We start from the raw sequence: 15,888 nt of genomic DNA on the forward strand, positions 1-15,888 counted from the left end.
ATGGTGGCGCACGCCTCTAATCCCATATACTCGGGAGGCTGAGGCAGGAGAATCGCCTGAACCCAGGAAGCGGAGGTTGCAGTGAGTCGAGATTGCGTCACTGCACTCCAGATGAGGCAACAAGAGCAAAACTCTGTCTAAAAAAAAAAAAAGAAACACAATTCCTGCCCCAGAGGATTTCAAAAAACACAAAGCACATTCAAAGAGCTACAATACAACATCATGTGCAACTTAAAGAAAGGTGAAAAATCAGTGAGGAGGCGGCAACCCAATTCTCTTCGCAGGAGTCACACAAGGCCCACAAAATATTCAGGTATTTCCATTCTTGACATTTCTAATGAATTTGACCTGTGGTCATACTTGCTACGAAAATGAGTTCCATTTTCATACACAACAAGTTATCTCAAAATTATCAACTTCAGAAAATACATGCTATTCATTTTCCAATTTTTTTTCTTTCAATTCATCCAATCCATAATCCTTTAAAAACCATTTAAAAAGAAAACTAGCCTGGAAAGATTAGTGTCAGTGCACAATATTTAAAAACAACACTTTCATATCAAAAACAGAACACTAGAAATGGCAAAATCTAAATGCACATAAAAATCCACTTTAAAATGCCTCTTTAGGATGTATATAGAGAGAAATAAAAAAGACCTGATTCTGTACTATAACTGGTTCAACTAAATTTAATGCATGAATCAAATCTATAAGAATATCTTTGGGGTTTGCACAGAGGGCCACATGAATTACAGATCTCTCTCTTCCTTGCATTAGAATTATATTTTTTACAAAATTCATATAATTGCATTTTAAGTACAGTCTGAATCATTTTAAGAGCAGCTCTGACCCACAGAATTTGTCTGCAATAGAGAACAAACATGAAGAAAGTATACTGCAAAGAAATCAAAAGTAACAAGAAAGATGTGACTGGTAACTTCCCAGATTCCTTCCTACATACGAAGACCTGGGATGACTTCATGCATGTGAGGGGGTCTCTGCTAAAACAGCCATTAATGACACAGCCTCCAGGTCACTGATCCCCAACCCTTCACCAGCCATGCCTTCTTGATTAGTATGCTCCCTGAATGGGTTCCTTGTCTGAGGAGATACTATCTGCTGGCTTGTATTTAAGTAATATTTACATTTTTCTCATTCTTTTTAATAACTAAGAGACATACAACTGGCAATAAGCACTTCTGACCAACAAAATTACAATCAATATTACCACACTGACTTGATGTGACTCTAAATAAAACTTATATTCTTGCTAATCTATACACTCTTATCAAAAATATATTTTCATTAAACTTTTAGGAAATCTTTTAAATTATCTGGACACCCGCCATCCTTCCTATGACCGCCTTTCCAGTTTGTCAGGCATTGAAGCATCATAGATTGGAAACCACTGCTTTACAATGAGGTTAAGGATTCCCAAAAAATAAGCATTTGTCACTGGTAGTGTAGAATCTGTGCTTTCAAAATCAACAAGTTTGTTAAGAAACCATTCATATACATACTACATGGTACCTCTAGACACACTTTTGAAAGGTACCTGTTTGGCCCATGCATAAGACCTGGATTCCTTCCTTTGCTACCAAAAGGGCAGACTATGGGCTTAGGAAATTTTGTTCCCTCCAAAGCTTTAGCAGCAGCTGTGTGTTTGACCTTTTTAATACCAGTTCACTCAGCTCCCCATTGCTGATCTCCAAGTGTCAGCAGTACTGTAAATTCCTAGAAATGAAAAGTGTGAGCTCTCAAATTCATGAAACCTGACATCAACTGTAATATGTCACTTGAACCTTGAACACTTTCTATGGTCATGGTTTAAGAGGCCTGGTCTTATCTTGATAATTCATCCTGTCATCCCCTTCTTATCCTTTTTTGTTGTTTTTTATAAACAAACAAAAAAAAGAGATTGTGTGTGTATGCACCGAAATTTTTTTTTTTTTTTAAGAGACACAGTCTCACTCTGTCCCCAGGTTAGAGTGCAGTGGTGTGATCTTGGCTCAATGCAACCTCCACCTCCTGGGTTCAAGAAATTATCCTGCCTCAGTCTCCCGAGTAGCTGGGATTACAGGCACCTGCCACCATGCCCGGCTAATTTTTGTACTTTTAGTAGAGACAGGGTTTCACCATGTTGGCCAGGCTGGTCTCGAACTCCTGACCTCAAATGATCCACCTGCCTCAGTCTCCCAAAGTGCTGGGATTACAGGCATGACCCACCATGTCCAGCCTCAAAATTCTCTTCCAATTACTTCTCATGAAAGATATTTTGCAAACTTGATTGAAACACACAGCAGTACTTCACATAAATTAAGACAATGTTTGTTTTGATGCTGCAATGTGTTTATGGGCTCCTGTTTGAAAACATAACCACCCTTTTTTTCAGTTTTTGGGATGGGGTCTTGCTCTGCTGTCCAGGCTGGAGCTCAAGTGGCACAATCATAGCTCACTGCAGCCTCCTGAGTTGAAACAATCCTCCCACCTCAACCTCCTGAGTAGCTGGGACTACAGGCACACACCACCACACCTAATTTTTTTTTTTTTTTTTTGAGACAGTCTTGGTCTGTCACCAGGGTGGAGTGTAGTGGCACGATCTCAGCTCACTGCAACCTCTGCCTCCCAGGTTCAAGCGATTCTCCTGCCTCAGCCTCCTGAGTAGCTGGGACTACAGGCATGCGCCACCACGCCCAGCTAATTTTTGAATTTTTAGTAGGGATGGGGTTTCACCATGATGGCCAGGATGGTCTCGGTCTCTTGACCTTGCGATCTGCCCACCTCGGACTCTCAAAGTGCTGGGATTACAGGGGTGAGCCACCATGCCCGACCCATACCTGGGTAATTTTTTAATTTTTGCAGAGGCAGCGTCTCCCTATGTTGCCTAGGCTGGTTTTAAACTCCTGGGCTCCAGTGATCTTCTCGCCTCAGCCTTCCAAAGTGATAGGATTTAAGGCATGAGCGTTTCTATTTTTATTAAGTTCCCAAAGTAATTCTGATACACCCCAAAGATTTGAGATTCACTAGTTCGGAATTTAACAAATCAATTGAAACGGCCGGGTGTGGTGGCTCACAACTGTAATCCCAGCACTTTGGGAGGCCGAGGCAGGCAGATCACCTGAGGTCAGGAGTTCGAGACTCGCCTGGCCAACATGGTGAGACCCTGCCTCTACTAAAAATACAAAAATTAGCCAGGTGTGGTAGCATGTGTCTGTAATCCCAGCTACTCAGGAGGCTGAGGCAAGAGAATCACTTGAACCCGGGAGGTGGAGGTTGCAGTGAGCCGAGAACACGCTATGGCACTCCAGCCTGGGTGATGACGGAGTAAGACTCCATCTCAAAAAAAAAAAAAAAAACTAATTGAAGCTTTTACTCTTCTGATGTTATCACTGAATATCACTTTATCTCACTTACAAATAATTTACAAGGGAAACCTGGATTTCAGTATGTCTAGGTCATTTAAATTTGGTGCCTTAAGGGGTGAGGCAACTTGCCTTCATAGCTGATTTTTCTTGTAGGTCTTACTTTTAGGATTCCCTCAGTGAGCAGCTTCCACTAAAGGACAAAAACAAAGAATCCTTTATTGGCCAGGTGCAGTGGCTTATGCCTGTAATCCTAGCACTTTGGGAGGCCAAGGCAGGCAGATCACTTGAGGTCAGGAGTTCGAGACCAGCCTGGCCTACATGGTGAAATCCCATCTCTACTAAAAATGCAAAAATTAGCCAGGCATGGTTGGCATGTGCCTGTAGTTCCGGCTACTTGGGTAGCGGAGGCAGGAGAATCACTTGAACCCAGGAGGCAGAGGTTGCAGTGCGCCAAGATTGCACCACTGCACTCCAGTATGGGCAACAGAGACTCCATCTCAAAATAAAAAAAAGCCGGGCGCGGTGGCTCATGCCTGTAATCCCAGCAGATTGTGCCACTGCACTCCAGCCTGGGCCACAGAACAAGACTCCATCTCAAAAATAAACAAATAAATAAAAAATCCTTTACCCCCCGTGACACTTGACACATCAGGACATCAGGGGTCTCCTTTATTATATGTTCTGCAGTCCACCAGGCTACCCATTTAAGTATAAACAACAGCATGAACTCAAAACCCTGGCAGGCAGGAAGGTCAAACGGCAGAAGCCTGCAACGCAGTACAATCCCTGGGTCATCTTGGTGATTGTCTCATGGATAAATGCTGAAGGGGAAAATGCTAAAAAAAAAAAACACACACAAAGTTATTCTCATGAACTGTCTTGCTTTTCTTGAGGACTTTCCCCATCCGGCGCTACCTGCCACTCTGCTGCATTCTCTTGGTAGCAAGGTTAGAATCTTGGTTTTGATAGAACGAAAAGTATACCACATCTCTTGATTTTTCAAATAATCTAAATCACCCAAGAGAGAACAACTTCTCTTTGAACAACTTGTGGGTAAAAAGAAAATACGCGTTAGAGATGAACACACAGCCAAACTACCTAAATTATTAAAAGTTCAAGTGAGAAAGTGCATTAGCCAAAATATAATAAAAAGTTAATAAAGGGAATCCCAAAGTTAAGGTCTGCAAAAAAATCCTGTAGAGGAAATACAACAGTTATAGAAAAAGGACTGACTTCTATTTTTATTTTAATTAATTATTTTTTGATAAAGGGTCTCACTCTGTCACCCAGGCTGGAATGCAGTGGTGCCATCTCAGCTCATCACAGCCCCTGCCTCCCAGGTTCAGGTGATTCTCCTGCCTCAGCCTCCTGAGTAGCTGGGACTACAGGTAAGCACCACCACATCCAGCTAATTTTTGTATTTCTTGGTAGATATGGGGTTTCACCATGTTGGCCAGTCTGGTCTCAAACTCCTGACCTCAAGTGATCTGTCGGCCTTGGCCTTCCAAAGTGCTGTGAATACAGGCATGAGCCACTGCTCCCAGTCCCTAGTTGCCTAAATGTATCTTATAAAGACACATTTCAAATAGAATTATGCTTTAAAACAACATTTTTAAGCTAGTTTTGTGTGAGTGGGAAATACTGTTTTTCTTAAATGCTTAACTAAATGCTTAATCCTGCCTCAGCTACCCAAGTAGCCAGAATTACACCTACCATTTCTCAAGCATTTACTAGGTGCCAGGCATTATGCTCCACACGTTAACATATATGCTCTCATTTAATTCTCACAATAAACCTATTTGGTGGGTATTATCCCTGTTTTACAGATGAGGAAACAATGACAACAAAAAAGTAGTAACTTGCACAAGATCACACAGCTAGTAACACGCTGAGATTCAAACCCAGATGTGTCTGACTTCAAAGGCAACTGAACCGTGTTATGCTACAGTGACTATTCGTGTTTGTGCCTGATGTTACTTTCAGTCAAATGAAAAGAAACACTTGATTTATTCAAGGCTTGAGGTCTGCATGTGAAGGAAAATGAGGCATAATGAGATAAATAACTCATCCTTAATTATATTATCTTTGCTGCAAGGTTAGGATCAGAAACAGACCGCGTCAATTCCTTATCTCTCATATTATATCATCTTACGCTACAGCTGCAAAAGGCAACTCCGTATCTCCGTGTCCTTAGATGGTTGGGAAAAAAGTTAACTCCAGATATGCAAGAATTAAGTTCCAGAATGTGCTGTTAATACAGATAACAAACAAGTTTCAAAGACTGAATTATTTTTTTCCTTTTTTTCCACGTTCTAAAAAGACTGAATTCTTGAATAATGATTAGCCAATTTTAAAATTATAGTCAGACTTTAATTCTCTAAGATAAGGGGAATGACAAGGATAACTGAAACCAGAGACAATACAAAATACTCACTTTGAGACTACATGGTGAAACCCTGTCTCTACTAAAATGCAAAATTAGCCAGGCAATTGCACCTTCAAACCTTTTGCCCGGATTGCTTACAAGTGAAAAAACTGTCTTCCCATTACCTCTTATCCCTGCCTTAAGGTCCTTGTGCAAACAAGCAGGAGAGGAGCCAGAAGTAAGCTGCAGACAAGAGGCAGCCCAGAGCGGGAAAACTTACGGGCAATCAATCACAGGTGCTTGAGAATTGTCTCTGTTCAGAATCCCAAACCACCATACACTATTTGGAGTTTTAAAAGCAAAATATGGCCAGGCAGGGTGGCTAACACCTGTAATCCCAGCATTTTGGGAGGCCAAGGCAGGCAGATTGTTTGAGCCCAGCAACTCAAAACAAGCCTGGGCAACATAGTGAGACTTCATCGCCACAAAGAATAAAAAAACAAACTAGCTGGGCGTGGTGGCATGCACCTGAGGTCCCAGCTACTCAGGATGACAAGGTGGGAGGATTGCTTAAGCCTGGGAGGTCGAGGCTGCAGTGAGACATGATCACACCCCTCACTCCAGCCTAGGCGGCAAAAAAAGACTCTAAAAAAACTAAAACCCAAATATTCCAAAAAGAAGCACATATTTTCTTTGACCCATTGGCAAGGATGAAAAAAGAAGCAACTTCAAAAGTCTATAATCTTGTCTAAGTATAGTTTTTGTTTAAGACAACCTCATCAGTTTGAAAATATGTATTTTGAATCACAGCACCACTTTCAAGACTATAAAAAAATAGAAAACATTCCAGGTGGGTTATAAATGCACAAGCAGTATGGACAATATTTACCTTACAGTGAGCTGGACCTTGCTCACACAAAAGCTTATACTCAAGCTGGATCTTGCTGAAACAAACTAACTCATTCACAAGACACAACTGGGATTTTTCTCTATGGGGTTCGCCACATGAGAAGGAAGTGAAAAATAACGTTAAGAGCACTGAAGTCAACTAGCAGTATGTAAGACTACTATTCTCCTAGGGATATGAAAATAGAGGAAAAACAAATGGAAGGCCTACAAATGTAGGCAGCCATGATACAAAACTGCAAATCATTCCAGGAGTACGCTCCCAGAGAAGACGCAACTGGGGTCTTTTCTGAACCAGTTGAAGCCAGGTAATCCAGGAGAGGGTGTGTCTTCAAAAGAGAGTGAAGTCAGGGGAGTAACTAACCCACGGCAGGCAAGCAAGATTTGAAATCAGATGAAGCACTGCTATTAAAACCAACTGGAATACAAGGTCTTCTGAGCAGACACTGGTTACTGAAACAGCTGCCAGCTGTACCCTGCCCATTATTTCGCTAAACTCAACATGCCACTACCATCTCTCAAACAACAGTTGTCATCTTCCATACAGTGAAACTCTCATTCCTGGGCATCCTCTAGTCTTTTCTCCAAAGGCTGCCATCCTCAGACCTTATCTATTTCTAACAATTATATAAATAAAATAAAATGATATTGGTGGGCAGAAGTTTTACAAAGTCAATAGGATTTGGACACCAGAATTCATTAGAAGAAAAAGCAATAAATCCCAGAGGACGGACACAGTCTGTGCCTTTTCCTTTTAAGAGTCTCATATGGCAAATATGGGGAAAATAACCTCTCTCTAGGACTACGAAAAATCAAGAATGCTATCTGGTGAACCAGTCCAAGGAATTGTGGGGGTGGCATGGAAGATGCCACGCAGCTGAGTGGGAGAAGCAAACACTCTTAAGAACAGATTTATAGGCCAGACATGGTGGCTCACGCCTGTAATCCTAGCACTTTGGGAGGCCGAAGCAGGCGGATCACGAGGTCAGAAGATCGAAACCATCCTGGCTAACAAGGTGAAACCCCATCTCTACTAAAAATACCAAAAACATTAGCCAGGCGTGGTGGGGGGCGCCTGTAGTCCCAGCTACTCGGGAGACTGAGGCAGGAGAATGGTGTGAACCCGGGAGGCGGAGCTTGCAGTGAGCCGAGATTGTGCCACTGCACTCCAGCCTGGGCGACAGAGCGAGACTCCATCTCAAAAAAAAAAACAAAAAAACCAGATTTATAAAGTAAAGGAAATGAGAAGACAAAGGAGGAAACTGAAAGGAAACAGGCACAAGGAAGGGGATGAAAAGACTGTTATAAGGTGACTCTGGCATAGAAATACCCACATACTAGGCTGGGTGTGGTAGCTCACATCTGTAATCCCAGCACTTTGGGAGGCCAAGGCGGACGGATCACGAGGTCAAGAGATTGAGACCATCCTGGCCAACATGGTGAAACCCGTCTCTACTAAAAATACAAAAATTAGCTGGGCATGGTGGCGTGTGCCTATAGTCCCAGCTACTCAGGAGGCTGAGGCAGGAGAATCACTTGAACCCGGGAGGAGGAAGTTGCAGTGAGCCAAGATCGTGCCACTGCACTCTAGCCTGGCGACAGAGCGAGACTCCATCTCAAAAAAAAAAAAAAATATATCGACACTGACACCCCATTTATTTCACTGGTCTTGCCATGTTGCAGGGAGGGTGCTGGGAAGCAGAATACTGTTTTTATTTATTATCCCCACTCCCTTTTTTTTTTCTTAGTCAGACCCTGTCTCCTATTCATAAGAATATTGGTTTTAGGTTTTCTTTCTTTAGCCTTAGTTTCTTGTCTATAATATTTTTAGGTATTTTTCAAGTGTTTTAAATCTTTTTTTTTTTTTTGAGATGGAATCTCGCTCTGTTGCCCAGGCTGGAGTGCGGTGACATGATCTCGGCTCGCCACAGCCTCTGCCTCCCAGGTTCAAGCGATTTTCCTGCCTCACCCTCCCAAGTAGCTGGGAATATAGGCACACACCGCTACACCTGGCTAATTTTTGTATTTTTAATAGAGACAGGGTTTCACCATGTTGGCCAGGCTGGTCTCAAACTCCAGACCTCAGGTGATCCACCTGCCTTGGCCTCCCAAGTGCTGGGATTATGGGCATGAGCCACTGTGTCCGGCAAAGTACCTTTAGTTCATTTTCCTAATAATCAGATTTGAATGTTTCTATACTTTTTGTTTTAAGTCAGTCTCAGTCTGTTGCCCAGGCTGGAGTAAGACAGCACGATCACAGTTCACTGCAGCCTCAAACTTCTGGGCTCAACCAATCCTCCTGCCTCAGCCTCCCAAGTAGCTGGGACTACAGGTGCACACCATCAAGCCCAGCTAATTTTTAAACTGGCCTCGCAGCCTGGCACAATGACTCACACCTGTAATTCTAGCAATTTGGGAGGCCAAGGCAAGCTGATCACTTGAGGTCAGGAGTTGGAGACGAGCCTGGGCAACACAGTGAAACCCCATCTCTACTAAAAATACAAAACAGCCAATTGTAGTGGCAGGCACCTGTAATCCCAGCTACTCGGGAGGCTGAGGCAGGAGAATCACTTGAACCCAGGAGCCAGAGGTTGCAGTGAGCCGAGATCACGCCATTGCACTCCAGCCTAAGCAACAAAGTGAGACTCTGTCTCATAAATAAATAAATAGGCATCCCAAAACACTGAAATTACAGGTGTGAACCACCCTGGCCAGCCAAGAAGGAGACTTTTTTTTTTTTTGAGACAGGGTCTTGCTCTGTCTCTCAGGCTGGATGGAATACAGTGGTATAATTACAGCTTATGGCAGCCTCGACCTCCTGGACTCAAGTGACCCTCCTGCCTCAGCCTCTGGAGTAGCTGGGACCACAGCTCAGCCAATTTTTGTATTTTTTTTGTATAGATGGGATTTCACCATGTTGCCCAGGCTGGTCTCCAACTCCTGGGCTCAAGCAATCTCCCCACTCGGCCTCCCAAAGTACTGGGATTACAGGTGTGAACCACCACGCCTGGCCATGACGCAGAAGATTTTCACAAGAAAATAAATTTGGGCATTGTAGCTCACACCTATAATCCAGCTATTCAGGAGGCTGATGCAGGAGGATCCACTTGAGCCCAGGAGGTTGATGCTGCAGTGAACCATAATCACACTACCGTACTCCAGCCTAGGCAATAGAAATCCTGTGAAACAAACGAGAGAAAAGAAAGGAAAGAAGGGAAAAAAACTCTGCTTCTTTATTCCATTTCCAATTGATCGTCATTATGATTTCTAAACTACTTCTGGAACCTTCCAGACTTAAACTTACTTGTTCAAAACAAAAATAAATAAATGTCAATGTACTTTTTTGCTTTCTAGTAAATCTGGCTGCCCCCTTGCTTGGGATAAAATCTTACGGCCATTCAAAAAGAAGGCTTATGCAGATATAAGAGCTCTTCGTCAGTTGTGGGAAACTTATTTATTTTTTATTTATTTTTGAGACGGAGTCTTGCCTTGTTGCCCAGGCTGGAGTGCAGTGCCATGATCTCGGCTCATTACAACCTCTGCCTCCTGGGTTCAAGCGATTCTTCTGCATCAGCCTCCCGAATAGCTGGGACTACAGGCGCGCACCACCATGCCTGGCTATTTTTTGTATTTTTAGTAGAGACGGAGTCTCACCATATTGGCCAGGCTGGTCTCGAACTCATGACCTCGTGATCTGCCCGCCTTGGACTCCCAAAGTGCTGGGATTACAGGCGTGAGCCACCGCGCCTGGCCTATTTTTTCTTTTTTTGAGACAGAGTCTCCCTCTTGCCCAGGCTGGAGTAAAGTGGCACAGTCTCAGCTCACTGCAACCTCCACCTCCCGGGTTCAAGCAATTCTCTTGCCTCAGCCTCCTGAGTAGCTGTTATGGGCGTGCATCACCAAGCCTAGCTAGTTTGTGTATTTTTTGTAGAGGCAGGGTTTCACCATGTTGGCCAGGCTGGTCTCAAACTCCTGACCTCTGCTGATCCACCTGCCTCAACCTCCCAAAGCGCTGGGATTACAAGCGTGAGCCACGGCACCTGGCTTGTTCTGGGAAATAATTTTAAATGCAGAATTATCCCATACAACGATGAATATCCAAGGTGGTATTTACTGCTCAATTCTTTCTGCCAGCCACCACTCTTTAACAGATGAGGCTTTATAGTGTGAGTAGTTTTCAGCTTTCAATTCTCTTTCTCACAACCTACAATGGTCTGTCAACTGAGGCCCCTGTCAACCCCCTACACAACCAGTGTTCTATATCTGGGATAAAGAAGTGTGGGTGGTGATACTTTCTTTTGCTTTTTGAAGGTAAATGTGAGAGCTCCCTAAATCTGCAACCTATCAGATCAGAAAACAGGGTAAGAAAACATTTGAAATAGAAGACACTTGGATTCATATGCTTACCTGCAGCTGCACTGGTGGATGTAATAGATGCAGAGGGTAAAGCAGAGTTTTGAATGGGTCTACCTGCATTTTCAGAGGGCAGAGAGCTAGTAGTAGAAGGAATACTCATCAAAGGCTGTGAGAGAAGAGACTGGTTCTTGTTCAGTATTTGGCTCCCTGAGAGAGCAGCAGATGGGTTCTGAACTTGCACTTGAACTTGAGACATGGTCACTTTCAACAAAAGTGAATAAATGCAGGTAAACAGCTTTCAGTGCAGGTTAATTCAGTGCTATGAAGTCTAAAGTTCTACCTAAAAGTTATAAGGGAAAGAAAATAAAAAGGTAAATTATAGAGGAGATATGTAATTGCCAATATTCAGTCAAAATGGTGTCACCTACTGAGTTATGAAAATAGCTCCACTTAGCATGTAGCTATGTTGATTTATTCGAAATATGTTTCTCCTTGGTATACAGTAAGTTTCTTGGCCTTGTGACTTTCCCACAGTGTTTTTAAAATGATTTACAATACCCGTGTGCTCTGCATATTCATTATACAAAGAGAATCAGTAGGGTATAATATTTATTGGTGAATATTAAGAATTGCAAACTATAGCTTACATGCAAAAATGCAAATTTGAAAGTATGGAGAGGTTTCTATAGTAATTGGGGCATAGTAAGGTTTCTTTCTGGTCTCAAATTTACAAGAAACTGAAAGCAAACTAGGTTTATAATACCAGGAACAGGTGAACGTGAACACTGCTTCCTCTTAAGGACCAAGGTTCAGACTGACAACCTTAGGGCCTTCAGTTGACAGAAGGCAGGTAGAATACTTCTGCTGTTTCTTTTTCCCTATGGTGATGAGAGATGTATTGTTTTCCTAAAAGGCTTGTTTGAGGTCTTATTTAATTACAGACCCCAAACAAGAAAACTATCACACTCCTACCCAGGCTCACAGATCCTGAGAAGTGATGTGAGTAACAAAGACCATACTAGAGAATTTTTACTATTAAAAGCAAAAGTGGAGATGAAGAAGACAGGAATGGATTTTAGACTGGCAATTTTACTGGTGTGGTGGTGGGGTGGGGAGCACTGGAACTTGTTTACTTCATATTGTAAATTAAGAGAATAATGAAGGCATTACTTCTAAATACATTAAATTTCTTCACGAGACAAAAATAAGGACAGGTGTGCTCATTTTCATGGCCATCCTTTAAAAGCTGAAAATGTTTTTAATGAGTCAAAGTACTTAAAAATAACCAGTGGCAACAAAGAACAGAAATGACAGGTCTCTCAGGAAATAGCCAACCAATGCAGAAACCAGCAAACCAACTAATTAAAAGTTCTATTATAAAGAAACAGTTACTTTAATTTTTTTTTAATATCAAAATGATTTTTAAAGCTGGTCCTCAAGAAAGAGATGAATGACCAGAGCAATTAAGCTACTTGAGGAGTCCTAACACATTCTCTCTTACTGAGAGCAAAAAGGACTGCAAAACTCAAAAGAAACTCAGCCGAAATGTGACTCTGGATAGCAGAGGCATAAGTATTACCTTACTCAACAAAATTCCCCAAGAGTGCAGTTGTTCTTTTTTACTTTCAGAATCAGAACAAAATAACAGAGGAGTTCCATTGAAGATCTACATAATGGTCTTAGAAGACAAGTCGCCAGTGTCAAGAAACAAGTCCAGAACCATTCAGAAGTCAGCTATGACCTTATTTCATTGGGTTTTTTTTCCGTCAGCTGCTAAAATAGAAACACTTTTTTCCTCCTCTCTTCCCCTCTCTTCATTTACTCACTCACTCCTTCTCCTTTTCCTGCTTTTTGTAAACTATCTTGAGAGCACTTTTTACAACAAAAAAGTCACTTGTAGTGTATGTATGACTTCACAACACCAACCACAGGTCTCAAGGTCAAAAAATGAGCTAGGAGTAAAGTATCTGCTCCAGAACCTACTCCCATCCCAGAAAGAGCAATCCAACTGTGTCCTGAGTGGCTCTTAGAGTTTAAGATTCTGAATGAATGCCTAAATTTAGAAAGGGTGTGGACCAAGGGATTTTTGGTTAATGTTTTCTAAAGCAGGCTGACTGCCAGGATTTCAAGTCAGTCATAAATTTTTAATTTTTTTTTTTTTTTTTTCCCCAAGACAGCACTCTGTTGCCCAGGCTGGAGTGCAGTGGTACAAACTTAGCTCACTGCAACCTCTGCCTCCTGGGCTCAAGCAATTCTCCTGCCTCAGTCTCCCAAGTAGCTAGGATTACAGGCATGAGCCACCATGCCTGGCTAGTTTTTGTATTTTTAGTAGAGACAGCATTTCGCCAGGTTGGCCAGGCTGCTCTCAAACTCCTGACCTCAGGTGATCTGCCCACCTCGGCCTCCCAAAGTCCTGGGATTACAAGTGTGAGGCACCGCACTCGGCTCAAGTCAGTCACAGATATGTAAGTTTTCTAGAGGCTGAGAAAGGAACAGGCTTTTTAAATTAAGACTGCCTCAAAAATGTTACCCTTAAATTCACCTAAAGGAGTTACGTCTACCAGTTGGTTGAAACGTAGTTCAAAACAAACCAAAAAAAAAAAAAGCTAAACTCTCCAAATAAGACTAGGTAAATTTAAATTTCCAACATGATAAATATGAAAATGCAACAAACAATACTCACAAATTATTAGTCACCTGCTAATTTAAAATTTTTATGTGTCTTATTTAAGCCTGAACAGAGAATCTAAGGCAGTGATTCTCAAGAGGGAGCAATTTTGTTCCCCCAGGAGACATCTGCCAATGTCTGGAGACATTTTTTGGTTGTCACAACCAGTGTGCAGAATGGGGAACCTACCGATATTTAGTGGATAGAGGAGCCAGGGATACTGTTTCAAGCACACATATACCAACCCACAAAATACAATCTTACTAATGTAACAAGTAGCTTATATTCTTAGACAGGAAAAGAAAATCCCCTTTCTATCTCAAAAGGCCCTAAAAAATAGATGCTAATCTTTTTTTTTTTTTTTGAGACAGAGTCTCACTCTGTTGCCCAGGGTGGAGTGCAGTGGTGTGATCTCCGCTCACTGCAAACTCCGCCTTCTGGGTTCAACCGATTTTCCTGCCTCAGTCTCCCGAGTACTTAAGATTACAGGCATGTACCACCACACCCAGCTAATTTTGTATTTTTAGTAGAGACAGCGTTTCACCATGCTGGCCAGGCTGATCTTGAACTCCTGACCTCAAGTGATCCTCCCGCCTCGGCCTCCCAAAATGCTAGGATTACAGGCATGAGCCACCACGCTCGGCCTGACGCTAATATTTTAACACCCAAACAGATGCTCCTCTCCCAAAGAAAAGCCGGGACAGACATCACGGTGATGAATGGGGGAAAATATATCATTTGCCACATAACTCAAAAAACAAATTAAGTTTTTCATTACTGATATAGTTCACACCAGCCTTCAAGGAACTGTGGAACTTTGGAAATACAACTTCTGTGTAAATTCTGAACCTGTTGCTCAACAGTACTGTCCTGAAGACTAAGTCCTTAAATGCAAATAAGTCTTTTCCTTTAAACCTGTCTTTAAGGATTGTTTTCCACCAGGTAAATTAAGGGCTCGAGAAATCAAAATGCTTTGTTAGAGTCTTCTTAGAGACAAACACTATTTTATACACAGTAAAATTAGGTTGAGAAGTTTGAAACGCAAAGATTCTTCAGATCTCGCTGGTGCTGGAAAATACCTCTTACTGTGAATTGTGTTGTGCTGCCATTTTCCTGCCTTTCTGCCTCCCACACAGATGAGGACCTTTCATCTCCTGGTTCTTTCCCTATTTGAAGGGCTTTAGACACCAGATCAACAAAACATACTTATCTTAGTCTCAAGCCCTAATTTTAGATAGCATACATAAGCACCATAATAAAAGGTGCAAAATGATAGAGTTATGGGTGTTTCTTTGAGAAGATTCCTTAATTCCATGTCCTCCTGGTTCTTAAGATTGGCTTGGTAACACAAAAATCTTCTTATAAAAACAGAATCTTGCCTTGGCTGGCAGTTACCGTTTTACAAGTGCCAAATAGTTTCTATGGGTTGTGGTGAAGGAGAATCTGGGCACATGAGCGCTACGAAAATTTTTTTTTAATTATACATGATGTACTAAAAAGTGGTCACAAAATGAGTATTCAGCACTCAGCAGTGAACCTACCAAGACTAGACCATACTGAGCACAGTCCGAGTGATTTAATATACAAGGCAGACCCTTCTAGAAACGGTTTACAGAACTATCTGCAATCCGTGCTTAGTCTTTTTAAAATTATCTTGTGCTACTGCTAACACATGGTTAGTCTTATCCACTTTCAACTTACAGACTGTTAAATCTTTGCACTATGAAATACTTAAGCAATTATGGAAAAACATTTTTTTTCTGCAGACAGTCTCACTCTGTCGTCCAGGTTGGAGTGCAGTGGCACGATCTTGGCTCACCATAACCTCTGCCTCCCAGGTTCAAGTGATTCTCCTGTGTCAGCCTCCCGAGTAGCAGGAACTACAGGTGTGTACCACCACACCTGGCTAATTATTTTGTGTTTTTAGTAGAAACGGGGTTTCACCATGTTGGTCAGGCTGGTCTTTAACTCCTGGCTCAAGTGATCCGCCTGCCTCGGCCTCAACAAAGTGCTGGGATTACAGACATGAGCCACCGTGCCCAGCCAGAAAAACATTTTTAATAATCAATTTTTAAACTGGATTAACACAACTTATAATGCAATAGCTATACTTTTGTTTAATCAACATATCATTCTCCTTCATAATAAGTGATATTTCCAAACAAGATGTGTCTGAAAAAAAAAAAACAGAAGGAAAGAAGTCATCCCAATTCTGGAGAAGCCTCCTT

General features: G+C 42.1%; 1 protein-coding gene across 11 annotated transcripts in view; it reads right to left on the minus strand.

The window, feature by feature from the left end:
- STAU1 (staufen double-stranded RNA binding protein 1) overlaps window positions 1-15,888 on the minus strand; it is a 74,881-nt gene that overhangs the window by 41,551 nt on the left and 17,442 nt on the right. For 2 of the 11 annotated variants that reach the window (XM_063720439.1, XM_063720438.1), the window contains exons 2-3: window positions 3,994-4,201; window positions 3,495-3,555 (exon numbers count right to left, since the gene is read on the minus strand). In XM_063720439.1, the coding sequence (XP_063576509.1) occupies window positions 3,495-3,555; window positions 3,994-4,089 (157 nt within the window). In that variant the 5' untranslated portion in view covers window positions 4,090-4,201. 11 annotated transcript variants of the gene reach the window in all.

The sequence above is a fragment of the Pongo abelii genome, chromosome 21 (genome assembly GCF_028885655.2).
Source record: "Pongo abelii isolate AG06213 chromosome 21, NHGRI_mPonAbe1-v2.0_pri, whole genome shotgun sequence".
Taxonomy (NCBI): Eukaryota; Metazoa; Chordata; class Mammalia; order Primates; family Hominidae; genus Pongo; species Pongo abelii.